This window comes from Dendrobates tinctorius, unplaced genomic scaffold (genome assembly GCF_039654945.1).
Source record: "Dendrobates tinctorius isolate UK_male_01 unplaced genomic scaffold, ASM3965494v1 ptg000211l, whole genome shotgun sequence".
Lineage (NCBI taxonomy): Eukaryota > Metazoa > Chordata > Amphibia > Anura > Dendrobatidae > Dendrobates > Dendrobates tinctorius.
This window is the reverse complement of record NW_027361878.1, coordinates 5599360-5627001: the sequence shown is the minus strand read 5'-3', so window position 1 is coordinate 5627001 and position 27642 is coordinate 5599360. Positions and strand designations below refer to the sequence as shown.

At 39.0% G+C, this 27642-nt stretch overlaps 1 protein-coding gene across 3 annotated transcripts in view; it reads left to right on the top strand.

The window, feature by feature from the left end:
• Positions 1 to 27642, top strand: part of MUC2 (mucin 2, oligomeric mucus/gel-forming) — a 97934-nt gene that overhangs the window by 39228 nt on the left and 31064 nt on the right. Inside the window, exons 30-41 of one of the 3 annotated variants that reach the window (XM_073554347.1) lie at positions 55 to 642; positions 6666 to 6872; positions 7524 to 7910; positions 9054 to 9263; positions 9998 to 10399; positions 13344 to 13958; positions 14587 to 14997; positions 18740 to 19894; positions 20526 to 20936; positions 21781 to 21909; positions 24412 to 24828; positions 26322 to 26372. In XM_073554347.1, coding sequence (XP_073410448.1) covers positions 55 to 642; positions 6666 to 6872; positions 7524 to 7910; positions 9054 to 9263; positions 9998 to 10399; positions 13344 to 13958; positions 14587 to 14997; positions 18740 to 19894; positions 20526 to 20936; positions 21781 to 21909; positions 24412 to 24828; positions 26322 to 26372 — 4983 coding nt within the window. Of the gene's footprint in view, positions 1 to 54; positions 643 to 6665; positions 6873 to 7523; positions 7911 to 9053; positions 9264 to 9994; positions 10400 to 13343; positions 13959 to 14586; positions 14998 to 18739; positions 19895 to 20525; positions 20937 to 21780; positions 21910 to 24411; positions 24829 to 26321; positions 26373 to 27642 lie in introns of all 3 variants that reach the window. The other 2 variants (XM_073554346.1, XM_073554348.1) reach the window with 2 other exon arrangements.

The window sequence follows — 27642 nt, the reverse complement described above, 5'->3', positions numbered from 1 at the left end:
ACTACATGAACATTGCCTGAATATTTTGTGCAACTCACATATTCTCTCTTATAGCTTGTGTTTATGAAAAAGTGTGCCGATGGACCGAATGGTATGATGTGAGCAAGCCAGGAACTGATTTGGGAAGTGGTGATTATGAAACATATGATGAGATAAGAAAGCATCATGATGATCTCTGTAAAGTCCCAGAGCAGATTCAATGCAGAGCGGTAAATGCTCCTGACGTCAGCTTGAATGAGTTGAATCAAGTTGTATATTGCAATGTATCCTATGGACTCGTCTGCCGGAATAGTGACCAAAACAGTGAAAACAGCCTTTGGTCACACTGCTATAACTATGAGATAAGAGTGGACTGTTGTGATTATGAGTGTGCTCTACCCACAACAACTACACCAACTACAACTACCACATCTACTACCACAACAACTCCTTCGACAACAACTCCACCGACGACAACTCCTTCAACAACAACCCCATCAACGACAACTTCACCGACGACAACACCACCAACTACAACTCCACCAACAACCACCCCACCAACAACAACTCCACCAACAACCACCCCACCAACAACAACTCCACCAACAACTCCACCACCAACAACACCTTCAACAGTTGCTACTCCAGTAGAAACAACTACAGGTAAGAAATATGATTCAATATTAACAAAATAAATAGATGGCAAAGTATTTACCATAATTTAAATGGTTAAGGATTCTAAGGAATTATCTTTCACATTTAGCATAGGTTAGATGAGCAAAAAGAAACGAGAAGCAATGCAGAAACGGGGATCATTTGTAAAGAGAAAGAATATGCACACTGATTGCTTGTGAGGTATAAAAAACAATACATGCAGTACTTATACTAATAGTGGGTAATTAGGAGTTTCATTTGTCAAATTGTAATCCATCCCTGAAATCCTTCTGGCTCCTTTTACTCAACCCAGGCTGTGAAACATCAGTGTTGGACTGGGGCGTCAGGGGACCTCCAGTATCATTGATATTAGGGGCTTACTGTTTACCTACCTGTAATTACTTTACCTTCATTTATGTACTCCATAGTGTATATAGTAAACTGGGAAGTTGTTAAATAAATGATGAGATGATGTTTTTGTCTATAAATTATGCATGAAGTGTATTAAGCCAAGCACTGTTCATGTGGGAAGCCCAATCCTGAAGAGAGACCCATCGGAGAATTCTCCTGTTCCCCTGTCAAAAAACTTTTAAACAAGAACCAGTCATCAGTAAATATTTACTGATCGCCTATCGTTTAGTGCCGCCAATCTGTGTTTGTATGGGCTTTAATCCCGCGCCATACATCAAGTTTATAACTACTACCAGATAATAATCAGTAGACAATATATTGCATAAAAGATGCAATGCCATCTCCTATATTAGACCCGACGATCATGGTCAGATCTAACAGTGAATCATCTCAAGACATGAGTCTGTTCTCCTCTGTATCTGGATGTTTCAGTTTCAGGTTGACAGCTGCAAAATAGTAATAAAAATATAGTTAAATAAAGAGTGAATGACTCCCCGAGCCTCTTGGAGACCATATTATATTAAAAAAAATCCTAAAAACAAAAGTAAGAAATATATAAGGTACAGTAATATGAGACCATAAATATTCATTTAAATCACTGAAACAATTAGGGAACCTATTTGTAGTTTAATTTAGTGTAGAAATCCAAATTTTCAAATAAAAAGGGATGGTCAACGCTGAATTACACTTTTTTTTTCAGGGCTTGAATAGTTTAAAAAAAACAAAACAACAAAACCTCACCTTTCAACATCACCTTTCAACACCCCTGCAGATTCAGCAGAGACCGCTATGGAGGCCTGCACTGACTCCATAACAAGTGATGTCTACTTTGTTTGGAAGGCACCAGGTTCCCTGTAGCCAGTGATTGGCTGCAGCAGTCAGGTGACTACAACAGCGAAACATTGGATGTTTTGCTGATGAAGCACTCGGAAGTTACCAGAAGCGCTGCAGTCTGAGACTGATCCTGGGGACTTCCGAACGGAGCAGACATCACTTCCTGAGTCAGCACAAATCTTGGGAGCGATCTATAGGGGTGATGAGTATTTGTCTTTGTTTAATGTAGCTGATACTGGGAAAAAAATTTTTCAGTGTCAGACAACCATTTTAATTAACCTATAAATCAAATTAAAAAAAGCTGTAAAAATCATTGTGGTAGTCCAAGAATCATAAAAAGTTAACAATTATTTTGTTGTCATCTTGTAAAGTGATGGCATTTTACTACTATATGCGCCCACTTCATTATCGATGGGGATCTGGAGGATTCCCACGAATCCCAAGAAAGTAGAGTTTGCATTGCATCTCTTTCTGAGGTTCTTAGGTTGAGCATCAAGCTACATTTGGTCTCAGTTACTGGGATGGACATTTGCGGTAGTTCCCTGCACAGTGGATGGGATCCAGGACTAAATAAGCATTCAACGTCTTCATTTTTAGAGTTGATGGTGGATTATCCTTGTGTTATGCTATCACTTTACAAGATGATCACAACCATTAAGAGGAGCCACACAGTAAGGAAAACACTTTTTGTGTATTTTTAGGTATATATGGTAGCAAAAAACCTAAATCTATCTCCCTTACTGCTGCTTGGCTATACCTCACAGTGGCAATAACTGGAGTGGGGGGGTTGATTTGTGCTTTCCTTCTGGACACTATTTTATTCTAAGGGCCTTATTTATATCAGATTATTATTCTACAGCGGGGAAAATAAGTTTTTGATTCACAGCTAATTTCGCAACTTTTCCCACCTACAAAGACTGGAGAGGTCTGCAATTTTTATCGTAAGTACACTTCAACTGTGATAAACAGAATCTTAAAAAAATATTCCAGAAAATCACTTTGTATGATTTTTACATAACTAATTTCCATTTTATTGCATGAAATAAGTATATGATACAATAAAAAAGCAGAACTTAATATTTGGTACAGAAACTTTTGTTTACAATTACAGAAGTCAGTTGTCTCCTGTAGTTCTTGACCAAGTTTGCTCACACTGCAGGAGGGATTTTGGCTCACTGCTCCATAAAGATCTCCAGATCTATCAGGTTTCAGGGCTGTCGCTTGGCAACATTGAGTTTGAGCTCCCTCCAAAGATTTTCTATTGGGTTCAGATCTGGAGACTGGTTAGGCCACACCAGGACCTTGAAATGCTGCTTACAGAGCCAATCCACAGTTGACCTGGCTGTGTGTTTTGGGCCATTATCATGCTAGAGGACCCAACCATGATCTATCTTTAATGCTCTTACTGAGGGAAGGAGGTTGTTGGCCAAAATCTTGCGATACATGACCCCATCCATCCTCCTTTAAATATGGTGCAGTAGTCCTGTTCCTTTTTCAGAAAAGCATTCCCAAAGTATGATATTTTCCCACATCAAGCTTCACGGTTGGGACGGTGTACTTTTGGTTGTACTCATTATTCTTCTTCCAAACACGGCGAGTGGAGTTGATACCAAAAAGTTCTATTTTGATCTCATCTGACCACATTAATTTCTCATATTCCTCCTCTGGATCATCCAGATGATCATTGGCGAAATTCAACTGGGCCTGGACATGTGTTGGCATGAGCAGGGAGACCTTGCGTGCTTTCAGGATTCTAACCCATGATGGCATAGTTTGTTACTAATGGTAATGTTTGAGGGTGAGGTCCCAGTTTTCTTCAGATCATTGACCATGTGCTCCTGTATAGTTCTGGGCTGATTCTTGACCTTTCTCAGAATCATCCTTACCACACGAGGTGAGATCTTGCAAGGAGCCCCAGACAGAGGAAGATTAACAGTCATCTTGTGTTTCTTCCATTTTTTAATCATTGCTCCAACAGTTGTTGCCTTCTCACCAAGTCGCTTGCCTATTGTCCTGTAGCCCATCTCAGCCTTATGCAAGTCTACAATATTGTCGCTGGTGTCCTTAGACAGCTTTTTGGTCTTGGCCATGATGGAAAGATTGTAGTGTGGTTGATTGAGTATGTAGACAAGTGTCTTTTATAGAGGTAAGGCTTTCAATCACGTGCAATTAATACAGGTAATGAGTGTAGAGTAGGAGGGCTTTTTAAAGAAAAACTAACAGGTCTGAGAGAGCCAGAATTTTTTATTGGTTGGTAGGTGAGCAAATTCTTATTTCATGCAATAAAATGCAAGTTATGGTAATTATGCAAAAATCATACAATGTGATTTTCTGGGTTTAATTTTTAGATTTTGTCACCCACAGTTGAAGGTACCCTTCAAGGTACAATAACAGTTACAGACCTCTCCATTCTTTGTAGCTGGGAAAACTTGCAAATCTTCAGTGTATCAAATACATATTTTTCCCCCTCTGAATAGTGGATATACCATACTTGAATGTAACGTAAAATGTCTCATTCTTTTTTTATGATAAAAACTCTAGTTTAGCAGAACATTGTATTAAGCATAAAGAAGTTATTTTTTTCATTAGCATTAATGTTTAGTGTCTCTTCACTTATTACCGTAATCATTACCCCACTTTAAAATACAGTATATAGAACCCCCAACTTCCACTACCACATCAACAGCGACAACTTCGAGACCCACCACTACCACAAGTGTTACAACATCACCACCACCAACATCAAAGAGTAACACCTGACATGTTTCTATTCGAAAGTAAAATGTCCTTAAAAGAAGAAAGATGTTTGCTGATCTTGTACTTTTACATATGTCTGATAGATGTGGGTCCCAACGATGTGCTCAGCAATTTCAGAACTCCCATACAAATACATGGTCAGCTTTGCATGTGCCGCCACCTCTCCACTCACAGCGGCATTCGATGGGACCCTGTTCTCAAGATAATGCCCGAGACTCAGATATATTAGGGGTTGTTGGATCTTGGATCAGAAATATCCGAGGTCAGGCAACCCATTTAACTAAATTTTCTTTTTTCCTCCATGTGCCAGCTATTGTATAGTAACACCACAGTCACAGACAAAAGCAGCACCACCCAGATCTAAATAGAAATATGGTGGTAGGGAAGTGCTTAAAGTGTAAAAAAATAGAAATTATTGTAGTCTAGAAAAAGATAAACTTGTATTATAGTTCCTTTGACTTTACACATTCATTAACCTTCCCTTTTTCATCATCACTCTTTCCTCCACATCCCAGTTCTATTCTCATTTTGCTTTTTTCCGTTTTGCTTTTGTTCTATCCATTCCACCATTTCCTCCATAACTCTACACAATTTTTTTCTGTTCTTTTTCTTTCTGTTCACTTTTTCTCTACGATTTCTTGCTATGAGCTTTCCATTCCTCCCCTTCATTTTCCCTTCCCCTGGACCTCCCCAACACTCTGCGTTTTTTTAATCCCTTTGTAGGTGTTTTTCAGTCACCCTTGGAACTCATTTCAGGCTTTTTAATCCCATCTCTTTCAATGTGTGCTGTTCTGTTCTTTTTTACACTACACTTGAGAAATATGGCAGTTTAGTGTTGAAATGCGTTGTGGAATGAAAACCGCTCATCTACACTCGGCAGGGATTTTAATTTTGGTAGCGCAATATCTTGCATCATCCTAATTTGGTCAAGTATTATAGGTCAACATTTTCTACTCAAAAGGACCCTCTAAACACAATATTACCAGTTCATAATTAGAAAGTCACTTGGGACTCATGGCCAATTCTGGAAAGCTTATATGTCCCAGGGCCACGCTGGATCCCATTTGTATCTGATAATTGCATCTCCATAACAGACAGATCGTCAAGAGCCACTTTGATGTCTGATAAGTAGCTGAAATCTGTTGCGGGTTTTTGCTTAAAAAATTAGAATTTCTTTAAGTAAAGATGTTGGGACAACTTGCTGATGAGTTCACAAGTCTGGACCCTAATTCAGGCTTATTAGATTAATCTGCAGAAAAGAGCTATTGCCTATTTGAGGTGACAAACCCTGAAGACCTGATGGATTCTCCTTATGATTTGGTCAAGGCAGAAGTACCCTGGACATCAGAGATGTCCTCCAGAGATGTCTACCCTTGAATCCTAAAAACTTTCCCTGAAGAGCCACCAAAAAAGAAATTCTGCATTTTACAATGCTCATTCAAATCAGTGGGTTTTCTGTAATGTGGACAAAAAAAGAAAAAAATATATCATGTTTTCTTTTCCCAAGTATGGTATGTAAATAATTTTCCCTAATTTAGGCATCACCGACATAAATTGAATACATGAGTATTTAGGTTCTTACCTTGGATAGTTGTATCTCAGGCGAAGTTTAAGATCACAACATGTATGCAAACGTGTTTAGCTTTGTATACTCATCCATACATGTTTTTACATGAATTTAATTTTTAAGGAAATCAAAATAAAGGATTTTTTTTAGCATTACAATTGGAAGCTGGATTGTCTTTCTCTTTTCAATATTGTCTGTGATATGCAGGGCAGGATGGGTCCTGCAAGGCAAGAGATGCTCTTATAACAATTCTCCACAATAGCCAAGATTCCTTTACAAAAAAGTTTTATTCTGTATCCTGTAGCAAATAAGTTTATGTCATGCACATATGTTTTTTTATTCTGTTATCTATAACAAATCTGATTCACAAGAACATTATGCAAAGCACACTTCATTGTTTTCTTACTAATAATCTGTGGTGTCATTCCAGTTATTAATTCCTACTCTGCTTCTCAACACATAGAAACTCCAACTCCAACAACCACATCAACTACATCAGAGACAACGACGAGCCCCACCCCTACCCCGAGTGTGACAACATCACCACCAATAGTGACGAGCACAACTCCAACTACCACATCAACTACATCAGTGACGATGAGTCCCACCACTACCACTAGTGTGACACCTTCCCCACCATCAGTAACGACGACAGGACCAACTCCAACCCGTAAGGAACACTTGCACATCTTTCTGTTAGAGACTAAACAGAAAAAGCAAATAATAGTCTAAAAGAAATGTTAATTTAGCTTCTAATTTGTGTACATATTGTCGTTCTCTGTAAAATCAAATTAGATTTTCATGTCCAGAGATGTTGAATATTATTCATGAACACAATATTACCAGATTATGTTCAGAAAGTCACCCAGGACTTAAAAATCTCTTTTTGAAATCTAATATTTCCTGCTGGCTTACTGGTTAAACTTGTATCTGAAAACTAAGTTTCTTCAGTAGATGGACTTTACTTTTTGCCTTTCTGCTGGAGCCTCCAGCATTATTCTCCTGGCTTCCTGAAGATGGAGGCTCTGAGCCAAAGAGAAATCCTTAGAGGCTTCTACTCTTCTTTCACACAAGTGCAATAAAATTGATCTATAGAGGTCAGGGAGATGAGCTCTTAAAGGAGCTGTTGCTTTGAGCGTTAGGTAGATTACAAAATGTCCCTCTGCTGATACCTCCAAATCTATAAATTTGAAACCAATATTGCCTGAATTTATATTTTATATCATATATCTTAGGAACAGACAGGCATTAAGATTAGTTTTAGATTTATTTAAAAATGTGATTGACGGCTTCAGTGTAAAATGTTTCCTTATTTCTGTAGATGGCTGTAACCTGGATTGCAAGTGGACAGAGTGGTTCGATGCGAGTTATCCTAAATATGAACCCGATGGAGGGGATTATGAGACCTATGACAACATCAGGGATAAAGGACATGAATTGTGTGAGAAGCCAGAGAATATATCCTGCAGAGTAGTAAAAGTTCCAGATATACCACTAGACCAGGTGGGACAGATACTGACATGTGATGTCTCCACTGGACTAATCTGTCACAACAAAGACCAGACAGGGCACTCGCCTGTGTGCTACAACTATGAGATCAGCGTGTGCTGCCCACCTCCTTTACCCGATTGGTGCAAAACTACAACCACTGAAATCACTACTACTACAAGTACAACGACTACAACAACTGAGAGCACGCCAACCCCAGGTAAATGAAGGGTGGGTTTATGGAATTCAATGAACGTTGTTGACGACTAAGTGAAATACTTGGGCCTTCAGCAGCTATCATCTTCATTATGATAACCTGATGGATTACAATAAAGAAACTACACAAAGTAAAGAGGTCAAACAGTAAAATCTAAAGAGGAACTACACACATATCAAAAGTCTGTAACAGTTGACTCCAGACCATGAGCTGACTGCACTTTATATTCTCCTAGCATAAACCAACAGCTGTTGTATATTCTAAAGGAGCCATCACTAAATGATTAGTAAGAGATCAAACCTATGGCTCACCCAACAATCTGAAGAATGAAGGAGCCACAGTTCTGCATTAGTGTTGCTATTAATCTACATCTCTTTCTATATTTTCCAGTCTGTGTAGCAACTGCAGCAATGTCCTTTTATATGTATGGAATTACAAAGCATTCCCCTATGCAGTGAGTGGCCAAGGATATGTCAGAATAGAAAGAATGACAAATCATGGTAGAGAAGTGTAAACAAACCAAATTTACTTTTTGGTCCATAAGAGTTAGTGTGAGAGATACAGTGCTTCGACATGGCTTAGGGTATGTTTTCACGGTCAATATTTGTTGTAGATTGGACACTGCGTACAGCCACAGCTTCCAATCCGCAGCGGCCAGATGTTACAGCATAGTAGAGGGGATTTTTATGAAATCCCATCTCCACTATGCATGCAGGGGTGCATCCGGCATCCCTGCATATATGCACATGTGGTGCGTCTTTCTACACCGCAGCATGGCTATTATCTTGCGGAGACACTCAGTCTCTGCAAGATAATAGCACCATCCTATGTATAGGATGTCGTGATTCCGCATGTGTTCAATGAACACATGGGGTATCACCGCGCATACGAAAGCCGCCAGCGCTTTGAACGGAGCGGGTATCTGCTGCATTCAAAACACTGCCAATACTGACCGTGGGAACATACCCTAATAATCTATATTTTTATTCTCTATCAAATAAGTGTATGTCATGCATAGTTTTTTTTATTTTGCTCTGTATAACAAATGTGATTCACTATTATGCAAAGAGCAGTTCATTGTTTTCTTAGTAATGATCTGTGGTGTCAATCCACTTATTAATTCCTAATCTGCTTCTAAACACATAGAACCTCCAACTTCAACTACCATATCAACTACATCAGAGACAACGACGAGCCCCACCCCTACCCCGAGTGTGACAACATCACCACCGATAGTGACGAGCACAACTCCAACTACCACATCAACTACATCATTGACAACAACAATGAGCCCCACCACTAGCACTAGCGTGACAACTTCCCCAACAGTAACGACCACAGGATCCACTCCAACCGGTAAGTAACACTTACACATCTTTACGTTAGAGACTTAATTATAATGAACAAATAATAGTCTAGAAAAAATGTTAATTTAGCTTCTAATTTGTGTCCATATTTTGATGATCTCTGCAAAATTAAATTAGACTTTCCTGTCAGGAGATGTTGAATACTGTTACTCATCACAATATTATCAGATCATGTTCAGAAAGTCACCGAGGACTTAAGATCCCTTCTTCAAATCTAATTACTTCTGCAGACTTGGTGGTTAAACTAAGACTTACCTTTCTTCAGTCGATAGGCCTTGCTTTTTTGCTTTTCTGCTGGAGCCTCCAGCTTTCTTCTCCTGGCTTAATGAAGATAGAGGCTCTGAGCCAAAGAGAAGTCCTCCAAGGCTTCTACTCTTTCATACAAGTGCAATTAAATTGTTCAATAGAAGTCAGCGAAATGACCTCTTAAACGAGCTGTTGCTGTGAACGTTAGGCAGATTAGAATCATAGAATCGTAGAGTTGGAAGGGACCTCCTGGGCCATCTGGTCCAACTCCCTGCTCAAAGCAGGATTCGCTAAATCATCCCATTACAAAATGTCCCTCTGCTGATACCTTCAAATCTCTAACTTTGAAACCAATATTGCCTGAATTCATATTTTGTATCATACATCTTAAGAAAAGGCAGGCATTAAGGTTAGTTTTAGATTTATGTAAATATTTGATTGGCGGTTTCAGTATAAAATGTTTCCTTATTTCAGTAGATGACTGTAACCTGGATTGCAAGTGGACAGAGTGGTTCGATGTGAGTTATCCTAAATATGAACCTGATGGAGGAGATTATGAGACCTATGACAACATTAGGGATAAAGGATATGCATTGTGTGAGAAGCCAGAGAATATATCCTGCAGAGTAGTAAAAGTTCCAAATATACCACTAGACCAGGTGGGACAGATACTGACATGTGATGTCTCCACTGGGCTCATCTGTCACAACAAAGAACAGACAGGGCACTCGCCTGTGTGCTACAACTATGAGATCAGCGTGTGCTGCCCACCTCCTTTACCCGATTGGTGTAAAACTACAACCACAGAAATAACTACTACTACACGTACAACAACTACAACAACTGAGAGTACAACAACTGAGAGCACGCCAACCCCAGGTAAATGAAGGGTGGGCTTATGATATTCAATAACCACTAAGAAAGTATTAAGTTTCTAATATATTATTAACCTTTCCTAGTCATCAGGTTCTGCAACAAAAGTATAGAAATATTTCCTTATCTTGGTCTAATGGTATTTTTCTACATTAAGGCTATGTCCACATGTTGTGTTTTTGCAGTGTTTTTTTGCAGATTTTTTAAGCAAATTTTCAGCAGTACCAGCAAAGTCTATGATATTTCAGAAATGTCATGTACACAAAAATGCAGGTATCAGGTTTTTGCTGCGTTTTTGGTGCCAAAACCAGATAAAGTTTAATTAGATTTTTATTATGCATTAAACTTTATCAACATGTACAAGAGACAAATATACCCTGACAAAAAAACAGCACAAAAAAAGCTGAAAAAACACATCAAACACTATGCAAAAAACACAGTAAAAACCAAGTACAAGATTCTTTTTGTAAGCAGCTTAAACACAGTTTAAAATTGGCATTAAAAAAATAAATGCTGCAAAATTGCAGCGTGTGAATATAGCCTAAGCCTGTTGCAGATTTCAGCTTTCTGCAGAATTATCAGCACTCAAAGATAATGGTTGCTTAGTTCCAAGTAAACCAGTTATTCTCCCGCAGTGTCTATCATCACAACCTGGAGGATTTAAGTAAAGCACTGACACAAAGTATAGCAGTCAAACAGGTCAGTCTAGAACTGCATACACTACCACAATCCGCAGCAAACAAAACGTAAGATAGAAACAAAATAAGCAAAAATCCATCTGTAAGTACGTAGAGTAATAGTACATATAAATAACATGGGACACATATCAAACACTGCTTTTCATAAAAAAGTGTAAAAGCCATCCTATCACAAAAAGATGTACCCAAACCGGAACTCTCCTATCCTATCTCTAGTATTAAAACTTTACCATGTGTCAAAATAAAGCATCAAATTGAATAAGGGCAAAGTAGGACCGGAGTCTGACTGAGCTTACAAGAAAACAAAAAAAAGAACAGGAGTATAAGTTGGTATACATTCAATGTATAGGAGCATTGTTCACACTGGCCATTAAATTAACCCAGTCCAAACAAGAGTTTTGGCTCACTTTCTTTGAGCTGGGTATTGCATTTATATAGCTTCCCATTGCTGGTTGTCCACAGTTGGACTCTGGTCCTGCTCTGCCCTTGTTCACATTTGAGTTCATTTTTGACACATGGTAAAGTTCTAATATTAGACTGTGGTCACACTTGTGAATGCAATGCGAAAAACTCGCGCAAGTCTCTCGCCTCAATACTCGGTACTCGGAATCGGAGTATGCGGCTGCCAGTATTTCTATGCGGCCGCACACCCCAGTCCCAAGTGCCAGCGGCAGGGCCAGGTATTGAGGCGAGAGACTCACGTGAGTTTGAGTTGCATTGGCGTACTACTATGCTGCGATTGGCATGGACCGTAGAATACGCCGGTGAAATATACGGCTGTTGGGAGCAAACCCATAGAGAATAATTTGTCCGTGTGTAATGCGTGCTTTTAACTCCTCTCACTCGTCCGTATTCCTCGCCAGTGTGACCCCCGCCTTAGAGATAGTATAGGACTATATTTGGGTACACGTTTTCGAGGTGGGATGGCTTTTTCGCTTTTTTTTTTTAAATAAAAGCAGTGTTTGCTGGGTGCTCTATGTTATTTATTTGTACTATTAGTTTTTACTTACTTACAGCAGAATTTTGCCCATTTTGTTTCTCTTTTAGGTTTTGTCTGTTTAATGGCTAGTGTGTTATGGAGCTTTTTTTGGACTTCGTGCGCTGCTTAACATAATGCACAATTACTGATGTATTAAAAGATCAATGTTTTTATTCACAACGCATTTCGAAGCATGAGCTACTTCTTCCTCAGGGGATGACACGTATGTCACCCCCTGAGGAAGAAGTAGTTCATGCTTCAAAACGCGTTGGGAATAAAAACATTGATCTTTTAATACATCAGTAATTGTGCATTATGTTAAGCAGCGCACAAAGTCCAAAAAAAGCTCCATAGGATTAAATGTGTCGGCGGTCACTTGTTTCACCCTTGGACGTGCAGCAACTGATCACTAACTCTATGTGTTTTAACCTCTTCTATAGCAGGTGAGTAGATTCTGCATACGTTTATAATTTTATCATCGGATAAGACCCTATTTGCGCTTTTGTGTTCCTATAGTGCAAAATATTAATGGCCAGTGTGAACATGCTCCTATATGTTGCATGCATACCAACTTCTACTCCAAATGATTTTTTTTTTAGGTTTTGCTTTAGGAACAAGTCATCATATTTAACGATTGCAGCACCATCTGCTGTCTTATGAACATAGTCCCCTGTTGTATTTTCCAACAAAGTCATCACTAAAGGATTCATGAGTGACCACAACTACGGATCCTCTACCAATCCTCACACTACTGCATTATTGTTGCTTTTATTCTGCATTTCTTTTTACGTTTTCCAGGCTGGGCAGAAACTGCAGCCTGTGCCATTTACATGAATTTAGCATCAAAATATTTCTCTGCACAGCAGGTGGCTAAGGACATCTCAGGATAGAAAGAATGACAAATCATGTTCTAGAAATTTCAACAACTTTACTTTTGGCCAGTAGTGAGCAAAGCATGACACAACTAAGGAAGACAAGACTTCCTGGCTAACTATACTGCCAAACATCACTTGGTTTGACAGTTGCGCATCAGACATAGAGAACCTACAAACTCATAAGTTCCAGGGCGAGTGATGCAGTGCTCCTACAATATTGTTTATTTTTTATTCTATGTCCTGTAGCAGATACTTGAATGTAATGTATATATTGGTTTTTATTCTCTTCTTTCTAGTTTACCAGAACATTATGTTATATGCACAGTTCATTGTTTACTTATTATTTATCAGTAGTGTCATTCCAGTTATTAATTACTATTCTGCTTCTAATTATATAGAATCTCCAACACCAACCAGCACATCGACTACAACAGAGACGACAACGACGAGTCCCACCACTACCACTAGTGTGACAACGTCACCTCCAATAGCATCGAGCACAACTCCACCACCTTCATCAACAACAAGCCCCTCCACTACCACAACTACTAGTGTGACAACATCACCTCCAATAGTAACGAGCACAACTCCACCACCTACATCAACTACAATCCCCACCACTACCACAACTACTAGTGTGACAACATCACCTCCAATAGTAACGAGCACAACTCCAACACCTACATCAACAACAAGCCCCACCACTACCACTAGTGTGACAACGTCACCTCCAATAGTGACAAGCACAACTCCACCACCTACATCAACTACAATCCCCACCACTACCACAACTACTAGTGTGACAACGTCACCTCCAATAGTAACGAGCACAACTCCACCACCTACATCAACAACAAGCCCCACCACTACTACTAGTGTAACAACTTCACCAATAGCAACGAGCTCAACTCCAACTACTACATCAACTACTCCAGGGACAACAACGACGAGTCCCACCACTACCACTAGTGCGACAACTTCAACACCAATAATAACGACCACAGGATCAACCAGTAAGTAACACGTGATATAGCTTTCCTTTTCAAATTAAAGAAGGAGCAAATAATAGTCAGGAAAAAAGGTTAATCCAGCTTTTGCTTTTTTTCTATAAAATTATAGTTCCTTGTTGTCCGGAGATGATACATTTTGTAAACGGGGCCGCTAAATACAATATTAGCATATCACGTTCAGAAAGTCACCTAGAACCTTTGGTCTCTTTCACAAAGCATCTATCTCCTGGGGTCTTCAAGCGTCAACTTGTATCTGAAAATTACTTCTCCACAATAGATTGGCTTTGTCTTATTGTCTGTCATTCTTCTTTTGGCTTGCTGAAGATAGAGGCTCACTTGGACTAAGAGACATTCGTTAAGGATTCTCCTCTATCATACAAGTGCAATTTTCATTAATTAATAGAAGTCAGGGAGATAAGTTTTAAAAGGAGTTGTTCCCTTTGGAGAATAAGCAGACTACCCAGTGTCCTGTTGATACATCTCTAAAGTAATTTTAAAACAAATAATGCCTGACTTTATCTTTTACATCATGTCTCTTAGGAACAGATAGGCATTGAGATTATGGTAGTTTAAGATTTATTAGCGTATTTAATTTACTGTTTAATTACAAAATGTCTCCTGATTTCTGTAGCTTGTAACTGTAACCTGGATTGCAAGTGGACAGAGTGGTTTGATGTGAGTTATCCTAAATTTGGAGCTGATGGAGGGGATTTTGAGACCTATGACAAGATCAGGGATGAAGGACATAAATTGTGTAAGAAGCCAGAGAATATATCCTGCAGAGCAGAAAAATTTCCAGATAAACCACTAGACCAGGTGGGACAGATTGTGACATGTGACATCTCCACCGGGCTCATCTGTTACAACAAAGACCAGAGTGGCATACCTGTGTGCTACAACTATCAGATCAGCGTATGTTGCCCACCTCCTTTACCTGATTGCTGCCAAACTTCCACCCCCAAAACCACCACTACAACAAGTACAACAACTACAACTACTGAGAGCACAACTACAACAACTGAAACCACAACGCCAACCCCAGGTAAAAAAAAAAGAATATAAAAATATATAAATTTAGATGTCTACTAAGGAAAATTATACATTTTTAAGATGTTATTAAGCTGTCCTAATCAATAAGTTTTTCAACAAATGTGTATTTAATATTTTCAACTTTGAAATATCTGAGACACCCACCGATCCTAAGATTTAATACGCCACAGTGCTGTTTTGGCGCGGCATCCTTTTCTAAGCAATTCAGGCTCTGTAGGATCTACAGCTGGTCCCATTCACTTTAAGGCCACATTCACATGTTCAGTATGTGGTCAGTATTTTACATCAGTATTTGTAAGCCACAATCAGGAGTGGAACAATCCTAGGAAAATTATACATTTTCACCCACTCATGATTTTGGCTTATCAATACTGATGAAAAATACTGACCACATACTGAACATGTGAACTTGGCCTAAGGGATAATGCTGTGGTGAAGTCATTTTTAAAATCGTGCAGAATTCTACTATTGGATCATGAAGTGATCGCTTTTCAATATTATCAGGATCTATCATCACTTAACAAGGTGGGAACACCCCTTCAATATGTGGTTGCACATAAAATGAAACCTTTTTGGGGTATGTTCTTAAAGAATGGGTTTATCAGAGGCATAATGAAAATAGACTTTGCATCTGCTGCTCAGTCCTATTTCTCTATTCTATGTGCCTAAAGGCAGATTTTTCAATTTATATAATATGCATTTATACAATGTGTATAATGTCTTTGGAATTCAGCTCTGTATTACATCAACTTAAAAGAACAGTAGGAAAACATAGTTAATTTTTCTTTTTTCATCAACCCAATTATTGTTAATTATTGCCCCACTTCAAATTATACAGAGCCTATAACTCCAACTACTACTTTAAATACAACTACGAGCCCCACTACCACTAGAGTGACCACAACTCCACCAACCACAGAATCGACTACACAATGTCAGAGACTGAAGAAACCACTCCAATAGCATTGAAAAAAAGCTGCAAAAGTGCAGCGTGTGAATATAGCCTAAGCCTGTTGCAGATTTCAGCTTTCAGCAGAATTAACTGCACTCAAAGATAATGGTTGCTTAGTTCCAAGTAAAACAGTTATTCTCCCGCAGTGTCTATCATCACAACCTGGAGGATTTCAGTAAATCACTGACACAAAGTAAAGCCGTCAAACAGTTCAGTCTAGAGATGAACTGCACACACTACAACAAGCCACAACAAACAAAACGTAAGATAGAAGCAAAATAAGCAAAAATCCATCTGTAAGTACATAAAGAGTAATAGTACATATAAATAACATGGGACACATATCAAACACTGCTTTTCATAAAAAAGTGTAAAAGCCATCCCATCACGAAAAGGTGTACTGTTATGATTGGGTCACCAAGGAGGAAAACAAGACCAAGCTAAGCCACAGAAAACCAGAGAGGTTGGTAACTAAGCGGATTGCAGACCCCTGATCCTATCCACACAACTAGCAGTAGCCGTGGAGCGTACCTACGATGATTCTAGATGCCTCGATACAGCCGGAGGACTAAATAAGCCTAAAGCAAGAAAAGGGGAAATCTAAACTCCCCCAGAGCAGACCCCAAAGGAATAGATAGCCCCCAAACAGGTATTGTCGGTGAGACAAGATGAAAACAGAAACACAGGTAGGAAAATAGGCTGAGCAAAGAATGGGGCCCAGAAAGGACAGGAAAGGAAAGATACTGTCTGCAATCACGCCAAAAAACCCCTGCAAAAATGTCCAACACTTCTGATAGCAAAAAAACCCTGAAGTCACTAGACTTCACCCACTATATCAGCACTCTGGTATATTCTGAAAGCAGAGCAAAAAGAGGCCAATCTAATAAGGGACAAAAAGCAAACTGGCACAAACAGTAACATAAGAATGGAAATTCAGCACAGCCCCAGCCGGGGCTAGCTGACCACACACAACTGAGTAGACAAAACCAAATCAAATGTGAACAATAGCAAAGAACACTTAGCTTGAGAAGGCAGGATCTGAACTGGAAACTAAGACCTCAGGAGGCAGGAAAAATCACCAGCAGGGGCTAGAGGAGTCGGCTGTCTTAAATCCAGTCTGAGACTCCAGATGTCCAATCGTCATCCTCATTATCAGGTGGCAGGTATCTGTTAATTAGATCAGCTCCTGCAAACACCAGAGGGAGCCTGGAAAGAGAACTCACGACTCCTCTGTCAATACACCCAGCTCCACTACCCTCACCAGCAACCAGAGGCAGACCAGAAAGTGAATTCACAACAGTGTACCCAAACTGGGACTGTCCTATCCTATCCCTATTATTAAAACTTTACCATGGGTCAAAAAAAGCCTCAAATTGAATAAGGGCAAATAGGACCGGAGTCTGACTGAGCTTACAATAAAACAAAAAAAATAACAGGAGTATAAGTTGGTATACATTCAACATATAGGAGCATTGTTCACACTGGCCATTAAATTAACCCAGTCCAAACAAGAGTTTTGGCTCACTTTCTTTGAGCTGGGTATTGCATTTATATAGCTTCCCATTGCTGGTTGTCCACAGTTGGACTCTGGTCCTGCTCTGCCCTTTTTCACATTTGAGTTTATTTTTGACACATGGTAAAGTTCTATTATAAGACCGGGGTCACACTTGCAAATGCAATGTGAAAAACTCACGCAAGTCTCTCGCCTCAATACCCGGCACTCGGGATCGGAGTGTGCGTCTGCATGTATTTCTATGCAGTCGCACACCCCAGTCCCAAGTGCCGGCGGTAGTGCCGGGTGTTGAGGCGAGAGACTCGAGTGAGTTTCTCGCATTGCACTCGTAAGTGTGACCCCGAACCTTATAGATAGTATAGCACTCTACTTGGGTACACCTTTTCGAGGTGGAATGGCTTTTTTGCTTTTTTCAATTAAAAGCAGTGTTTGCTGGGTGCCCTATGTTATTTATTTGTACTATTAGTTTTTACTTATTTACAGCAGAATTTTGTCCATTTTGTTTCTCTTTTAAGTTTTGTCTGTTTAATCGCTAATGTGAACATGCTCCTACAGTATATGTTGCATGCATACCAACTTCTACTCCAGCTCATTCTTTTGGTTTTTCTTTAGGAACAAGCAATCATATTTAACAATTCCAGTACCATCTGCTGTCTTATGAACATAGTCCCCCGTTGTATTTTCCAACAAAGTCATCTCTAAAGGATTCATGAGCGATCACACCTACAGAACCTTTACCAATCCCCACAGTACTGCATTAGTGTTGCTTCTGTTCTGCATTTCTTTTTACGTTTTCCAGGCTGGGCAGAAACTGCAGCCTGTCCTATTTACATGAATTTAGCATCAAAATATTTCTCTGCGCAGCAGGTGGCTCAGGACATCTCAGGATAGAAAGAATGACAAATCATGTTCGAGAACTTTGAACAACTTTACTTTTGGCCAGTATTGAGCACAGCAAGACACAACTAATGCAGACAAGACTTCCTGGCTAACTATTTTGCCAAACATCACTTGGTTTGACAGTTGCACTTCAGACATAGACAACCACTCATAAATTCCAGGGCGAGTGATGCAGTGCTCCTACAATATTGTCTATTTTTTATTCTATGTCCTGTAGCAGATACTTAAATGTAATGTATATACTGGTTTTTATTCTCTTCTTTCTAGTTTACTAGAACATTATGTTATATGCACAGTTCATTGTTTCCTTATTATTTATCCCTAGTGTCATTCCAGTTATTAATTACTATTCTGCTTCTAATTATATAGAACCTCCAACACCAACCAGCACATCGACTACAACAGAGACGACAACGACAAGTCCCACCACTACCACTAGTGTGACAACGTCACCTCCAATAGTAACGAGCACAACTCCACCACCTACATCAACAACAAGCCCCAACACTACCACTACTATTGTGACGTCACCTCCAATAGTAACGAGCACAACTCCACCACCTACATCAACAACAAGCCCCACCACTATTAGTGTGACAACTTCACCACCAATAGTAACGAGCACAACTTCACCACCTACATCAACAACAAGCTCGACCACTACTAGTGTGACAACGTCACCTCCAATAGTAACGAGTACAACTCCACCTCCTACATCAACAACAAGCCCCACCACTACCACTACTACTAGTGTGACAACGTCACCTCCAATAGTAACGAGCACAACTCCGCCACCCACATCAACAACCGGCCCCACCACTACCACTACCACTAGTGTAACAACATCACCTCCAATAGTAACGAGCACAACTCCACCACCTACATCAACAACAAGCCCCACCACTACTACTAGTGTGACAACTTCACCACCAATAGTAACGAGCACAACTCCACTTCCTACATCAACAAGCCCCACCACTACTATTAGTGTGACAACTTCACCACCAATAGTAACGAGCACAACTCCACCACCTACATCAACAACAAGCTCCACCACTACTAGTGTGACAACGTCACCTCCAATAGTAGCGAGTACAACTCCACCACCTACATCAACAACAAGCTCCACCACTACCACTACTACTAGTGTGACAACGTCACCTCCAATAGTAACGAGCACAACTCCGCCACCCACATCAACAACAGGCCCTACCACTACCACTATTGTAACAACATCACCTCCAATAGTAACCAGCACAACTCCACCATCTACATCAACAACAAGCTCCACCACTACCACTAGTGTGACAACGTCACCTCCAATAGTAACAAGCACAACTCCGCCACCCACATCAACTACAAGCCCCACTACTACCACTACTACTAGTGTAACAACTTCACCAATAGTAACGAGCTCAACTCCAACTACTACATCAACTACTCCAGAGACAACAACGACGAGCCCCACCACTACCACTAGTGTGACAACTTCAACACCAATAATAACGACCACAGGATCAACCAGTAAGTAGCACGTGATATATTTTTCCTTTTCAAATTAAAGAAGAAAGAGCAAATAATAGTCTGGAAATAAAGGTTAATTCAGCTTCGTTTTTTTTCTATAAAATTATAGTCCCTTGTTGTCCGGAGATGATACATTTTGTAAATGGGGCCGCTAAATATAATATTAGCATATCGCTTTCAGAAAGTCACCTAGAAACTTAGGTCTCTTTCGCAAAGCATCTATCTCCTGGGGTCTTCAAACGTCAGTTTGTATCTGAAAATTACTTCTCCACAATAGATTGGCTTTGTCTTATTGTCTGTCATTCTTCTTTTGGCTTGCTGAAGATAGAGGCTCACTTGGACTAAGAGACATTCTTTAAGAATTCTCCTCTATCATACAAGTGCAATTTTCATTAATTAATAGAAGTCAGGGAGATAAGTTTTAAAAGGAGTTGTTCCCTTTGGAGAATAAGCAGACTACCCAGTGTCCTGTTGATACATCTCTAAAGTAATTTTAAAACAAATAATGCCTGAATTTATCTTTTACATCATGTCTCTTAGGAACAGATAGGCATTGAGATTATGGTAGTTTAAGATTTATTAGCGTATTTAATTTACTGTTTAATTACAAAATGTCTCCTGATTTCTGTAGTTTGCAACTGTAACCTGGATTGCAAGTGGACAGAATGGTTTGATGTGAGTTATCCTAAATTTGGAGCTGATGGAGGGGATTTTGAGACCTATGACAAGATCAGGGATGAAGGACATAAATTGTGTGAGAAGCCAGAGAATATATCCTGTAGAGCAGAAAAATTTCCAGATAAACCACTAGACCAGGTGGGACAGATTGTGACATGTGACATCTCCACCGGGCTCATCTGTTACAACAAAGACCAGAGTGGCATACCTGTGTGCTACAACTATCAGATCAGCGTATGTTGCCCACCTCCTTTACCTGATTGCTGCCAAACTTCCACCCCCAAAACCACCACTACTACAAGTACAACAACTACAACAACTGAGAGCACAACTACAACAACTGAAACCACAACGCCAACCCCAGGTAAAAAAGAAGAATATAAAAATATATAAATTTAGATGTCTACTAAGGAAAATTATACATTTTTAAGATGTTATTAAGTTGTCCTAATCAATAAGTTTTTCAACAAATGTGGATTTAATATTTTCAACTTTGGAATATCTGAGACACCCACCGATCCTAAGATTTAATACGCCACAGTGCTGTTTTAGCGCGGCATCCTTTTCAAAATATTTCAGCTGTGTAGGATCTACAGCTGGTCCCATTCACTTTAAGGCCACATTCACACGTTCAGTATGTGGTCAGTATTTTACATCAGTATTTGTAAGCCAAAATCAGGAGTGGAACAATCCTAGGAAAATTATACATTTTCACCCACTCATGACTTTGGCTTATCAATACTGATGAAAAATACTGACCACATACTGAACATGTGAACTTGGCCTAAGGGATAATGCTGTGGTGAAGTCATTTTTAAAATCGTGCAGAATTCTACTATTGGATCATGAAGTGATCGCTTTTCAATATTATCAGGATCTGTCATCACTTAACAAGGTGGGAACACCCCTTCAATATGTGGTTGCACATAAAATGAAACATTTTTGGGGTATCTTCTTAAAGAATGGGTTTATCAGAGGCATAATGAAAACAGACTTTGCATCTGCTGCTCAGTCCTATTTCTCTATTCTATGTGCCTAAAAGCAGATTTTTCGATTTATATCATATGCATCTATACAATGTGTATAATGTCTCTGGAATTCAGTTCTGCATAATATCAACTTAAAAGTACAGTAGGAAAACATAGTTAATTATTCTTTTTTTATCAACCCAATTATTGTTAATTATTGCCCCGCTTCAAATTATACAGAGTCTACAACTCCAACTACTACATTAACTATAACTACGAGCCCCACTACCACTAGAGTGACCACAACTCCACCAACCACAGAAACGACCACGCAATGTCAAACAGAGACTGAAGAAACCACTCCAATATGTGAGTAACCACCTGAAATTTCTTTATTTTTTAGATAAAGTTTTCTTTAAGAAAAAAATGAAATTCAATTAGTCTGGAAAAAGGATAAATTGACTTACAAGATGTTTCATAGGTAGATCTCTGCTCTTCAAATTGTGGTAACTTGTAGACCATAGATGGGGAGAAATTGTAGTTTTGATATTGGAATTTTGTAGAGATTAAAACAATGTACTGCTTAATGCATTACTATGACCAGTAAGTAAAACTGTATGCATTGCGGTCAAGTGTTGGGCGTATATGTCAGGTGTGTTTTAATAGGCCCCAATTCACCTGACGGATGTGAAAAGTTTGCTTTTTTATCTTCAACGGGCTGGTATGCATCTGCATACAATATACTGTTTTATGTAGAGTCTAATGGTGGATGGATAGAACAACATTTATTAAAACTGTCACTGTTGTTGGAAGTTTACCTTATGAATGCATTGGTGAGACACTAGGCACAAACACAACACGCAGGCACTTTTATTTAGGTCTATTAGCTTAGAAGGGATAGGGAGGTGAAGGTTTTTTGGAAGGAGCAAAACTAAAAAACCTGCTAGATTTTCCTTGAGTCTTGTTGAAGCTGAGGAACACTGGACATTAATAATGTCCTCATGAGACTTCCAACTTATGCTGGATTCTCCTTGTGTCTTGTTGAAGTTGAGGAACACTGGAGATTAGTAATGTCCTCCTGATACTTTCAACTCCTGCTGGTTTCTCCTTGTGTTTTGTTCAAGTTGAGGAACACTGGACATTAGTAATGTCCTTCTGAGACTTGCACTTCCAGATGGATTCTCCTTGTGTCTTGTTGAAGTTGAGGAACACTGGGCATTAATAATGTCCTCCTGATACTTTCAATTCCTGCTGGATTCTCCTTGTGTCTTATTGAAGTTGAGGAACACTGTACATTAATAATGTCCTCTTGAGTCTTCCACTTCCTGATGGATTCTCCTTGTGTCTTGTTGAAGTTGAGAAGCATTGAACATTAGCAATTTACTCCTGAGACTTCCAACTCTGAATGAAGCAAATGCTACATTATTGTTATCAGAATAGATTAGATCGATAAGTCTTTAAAGTATATCTGTCATTTTTTTTCCATAAATCATTGCTACACATGAATATAAAATATTGTGTTATATATCTTAATAGAGAAATCCCCATCTTTCTCTTCCTGGACTGATGATTCATTCTCAAAATTCTCAATTCATGCATAAAGTCTGTATTCAGTGAATACTGACTTTCCCATTAGTGTTTCAGCTCAATGTCTACGTGTCTCCAGCTCCTCCCTCCTCCTCCCATCACCAAAAATTTTTAAAACCACCAACTGTCATCTTATTCCTTGTTAGTGGGAAAGTCTGTCCTTACTGACTACAGATTTAACCTATGAATTGAGAATGAATGATCAGTTTTCGAAGAGAAAAAAGCAGATTTTTCTCATGAGATATATAACAAAGTTGCTTATTTTCATGTGTACTATTAATTTATGAAACAACAATTAAAGCGATGTTTACTCTTTAAAGATTTTTGCCTGTACAGTTTTTATACCAGAGAAGTCAGATGGTTGAAGAACTGTACGTAGTCCACTTTAGCATTTCTATTCCATTATTTATCATCTGTATTTCTGTAAAAAAGAAGAAAACGTAACAAATGTGGATGAGAAATGAACAACTCACTACTCCATGTAGAACAAACACTTATAATACAGAACTTGGAACAATAAAATACAGCATGCACAATTTAGTATTTTTAACGGGAAAATCCATTAAGCAAAGGTTATATAAAATATTGGTTAAATGTGATTGAGATATAAAAGATTGTAATGAAGTGGTGAGTATTCTAAATGCATTTTCCAACTAAGAAAATAAAAATTCTCACCAGTAAAGAACAAAGTACATATCCTGCAGCGATGATCCTGCTGCTAAAGCCAAGAATCAAAAATCACAATTATATATGAGGGCACGTTTTAACCCTTTTATAAACAGCTCTGAAAAAGCCTTAATGACTGAGCATTGTTTTTTCACTAATGTGGACTTATGAGGCCTTGTTGTATCCTTAAGAGCTCCAGATGTGTGAGATCAGTCACTTGTAGAGCGGATACAATTCCCAGCGTCTTTCCATTAATGAGCTCCTATTTACTATGTTGTGGTTTCTAGGCAGTTATAAATGCCTTATTACAAAGGGAGTGGGACAGACACTACATTATGCCTGCTCCTCCATCATAAAACTGATAAGCAGTAAAATTGGATCCAAACCAACCAAATTTTCATGGTGTTTTCCTAGGGCCAGAACTTATTTTGCAGCCTGCTTTGAGCATTAAGAATGCACATTTGTTTTATCTCTGAATTACAAAAGACATGTTTTATTTTTTAATGTTTTGAAGTTTACCATATCGTATATAGTCTATTATGATGATGGCAAAACCACATTTATATTGTCTATATTTCATTAGTTTGGCTTAATAAAAACACTATGTTTCTACTTTAGGGTTCACAACTACCCCGGAGGGGCCACCTAGCTCCACTACAGAGATCACAACATCTGTAACACCAACACCAACAACCACAACCACTACAACGACTGAAAGTACAACTACTCCAGAGTTAACAAGTACTCCAGAGCTAACAACTCCAACCACTCCTGAGACTACAACAACTATAACCACAAGACCAACACCAACTACAACAACTGAAAGTACAACTACTCCAGAACTAACAACTCCCACCACTCCTGAGACTACAACAACTGTAACCACAGCACCAACAACAACTACTACCGAAAGTACAACTACTCCAGAGATAACAACTCCCACCACTACTACCACAACTGAAAGTACAACTACTCCTAAGGTCACAAGTACTACAGTGGCAACAACTCCTACGACTACGTCATCTGGGCCAACAAGTAAGAGAAAACTATGGATAGTAAATATTTATGTTCTGTTGTAGTGCATTGGTTTATTGGTGGCATTTCATTAATGGCAGACTTTTTAGCTGAAGTATTATGTTTACATTAAAAAACAAATAGAAATCTATTACTAATTTATTACATAGAAAATTATTATATTGTACTGCAGTCATACAATGCAATTTTTTTAGCCCTCAAACACTTTCTATTATTGGACCCCTAAATTATCAAACCTCAGACCCTCCTAAATCGAACCTCTAAATTATTAGACCCAAAATTACGAAATGTTAGGACCCCAGACCCCTACTTTTTTTTTCCAAAGAGTTACATTGGGCTTATCAGTAACAACAAAGATAAAGCAGGACTCAAGTCAGTGTCTGACACAAGTATACATTAAGTGTTCTCTGCTTCTGTCCCTTATCTGATTACTGCTTCACTACAAACTTTCAAACTACTAGAACATCTGCTCAAAGTACAACAAAGGTATATTCCCTCTGCACAATTATTGGGTTAGAGCCTTCCAAATGTTTATTTTGTAAGGATGCAATTACACTGCACAATTGTCACAAATGAGCGCTCTTATCATTTTCTGATAATCGAGCAGTGTAAACAGGCTGCCATTAACAAGACAAACCCTTAAAGGTTTTATAATCTTGCTTAAAAATCATCAAAGATAGCGCTATGTAAATGGGAGTTATGCTGCCTAGAAAACTGGCAGTCTATGCGTAAGGTATTAGATGACCGCCGAGTGGGTCGGCCACTGTAAAGGAGTCCTCAGACCACCACTCCTGTCTATGCAAGTACAGTGTTACTAAGCTTTCAGCACCAAACATTAAAACAACAACAATGACTACATTTGTGACCACCTCTAAAGTAAGAAAAAAAGCATAGGATAGTGAGAATATAGCAGAAAGAACACATCTAAATGACAGCTCTTTCATGGACAAAGAACATGAACATAAGGATCTATGCCTACATGTGTAATCATAGAATGCAAACTAATATACTGTAAATAAGACTTTACTGTAGTATACACTTTGTATTGTAATGTCCAAAAAGATGAAAGAGGTGGCACTCACCAGATTAAAATCCATGCTTTTTTAATCCAACTTGCAAAATGACATCATCAGCTGGAGGGAGGGCAATGGAAACATTGTAGAAACATTTAGTCCTGGCAGAAAACTCTGGGTCTGGTGGTGCTGAGGCTAATAGCCCTTCTGTTTCCAGAGGTCTTGGTATGAATTCTTTTTCATACCATACTTTCCAATAGTAGTTACTTGGTGTTTTTTGAAGATTCCACCCAACTCTTTATTGTCAGGCAATTTCATTATAAAATCATCCAAATCGAAGACACCAAAAATCTTTATAACTAAAATCGAAAAGAAAAAAAAAGTCATAATGAAAGTTGTATTATAACCCATACTGTGTTTGCGATCATAAAACAGATCTTATGTAACAATACTTCTGTTGTTTCTTTCAATTTTTTACAGCATTTACTGTACATATTGAGTCCCCATCACCTCTAACTGGCCAACCCGTAGGTAATTATAACAACAAGCTGCAACTGCTGGCACCATCATCATACTTTGCAGCCACTACAGCAAAGTATTACTCTACTGTCTATCTATTATCTATCTATCTATCTATCTATCTATCTATCTATCTATCTATCTATCTATCTATCTATCTATCTATCTATCTATCATATTTTGGCAATGCATCTACTCATTTAAAGGGAGTTTTTCACCCCCAAAATGTATTTCCATCAAGATATACCATGATATAGCGAACCTCGCGCATATAAATATCATACTAGCATCCTACTTTACAAATAATGTGGATTGGGTGCACCTATAAGCCCCTTGATTTGCGCATTGGGGGCTTCCCCTGCTTTAGGTTGACAGCTCTTACTTCCAATAACAAGTGCTGCCAAAAGTCATCCGGCACTGGCGCTGTGCCCGGCCGCACGCACCCACTATGGCCACTGTTCTCCTCCCTGGTTCCCCTCTGTTGACATCACTCACTACACTAATACACCCGTAAGTATAGCGTGCAGTGTCAGCAAAGAGGAACCAGGGAAAAGAATGTGCCAGGCCGCCGTATGCGCTTGCGGCAGCACCGGTAGTGTCAGTGCACGTGCGCTCACACGCCAGCTGAATTTAGGAAGCACTCACTCTTGGAAAACGAGGGGGCGTAAGGGTGTACTGAAATCTTGGCCACACCAAGGGTGCACTGAAACGTCCTCATTTGCAAACGAATTAAAAGTCCTTTTCTTAGTCACTTTACTAGGGACATATACAGTGCTGGTATGATTTCTATAAGGGCTAAGCCCCTGTATCATGGTATAACTTGCTGAATATGCATTTTGGTGGTGATAGACTCCCCTTGACATTTCATTTTTGAGTAGCTAAAAGTAAAATAGTTCTGTCGATAATTCGTCTACCAAGAGATTTCAGCACAAAATGTTACCCTATAGGCTCTTTACCTATTATGGCTTTCTGCAGGAATATTATGGGATTTTGAGAAAGCATAGTCTGAATTTTAAAAAAAGTAAAGTTTTTTTTGTTTTCTCAAAACATGTTAGAACATTTGTTCTTGGGCTACTACTGTTCAGATACTTGCAATACCGGAATACCGATAGTGTCCGCAGATAGCGCATGAAAAAAATTAGACTTTTTTTTCTAACCCCAGACATTTTTTGTAAAGATTTTTTTCATCTCATATAAACATTAGACTCCTGCATTCTTTGTAAGGCTGCAGTAGCCAACAACACAATATTTTTTTCCTCTTTTCGCCAATGATTTTTCACAT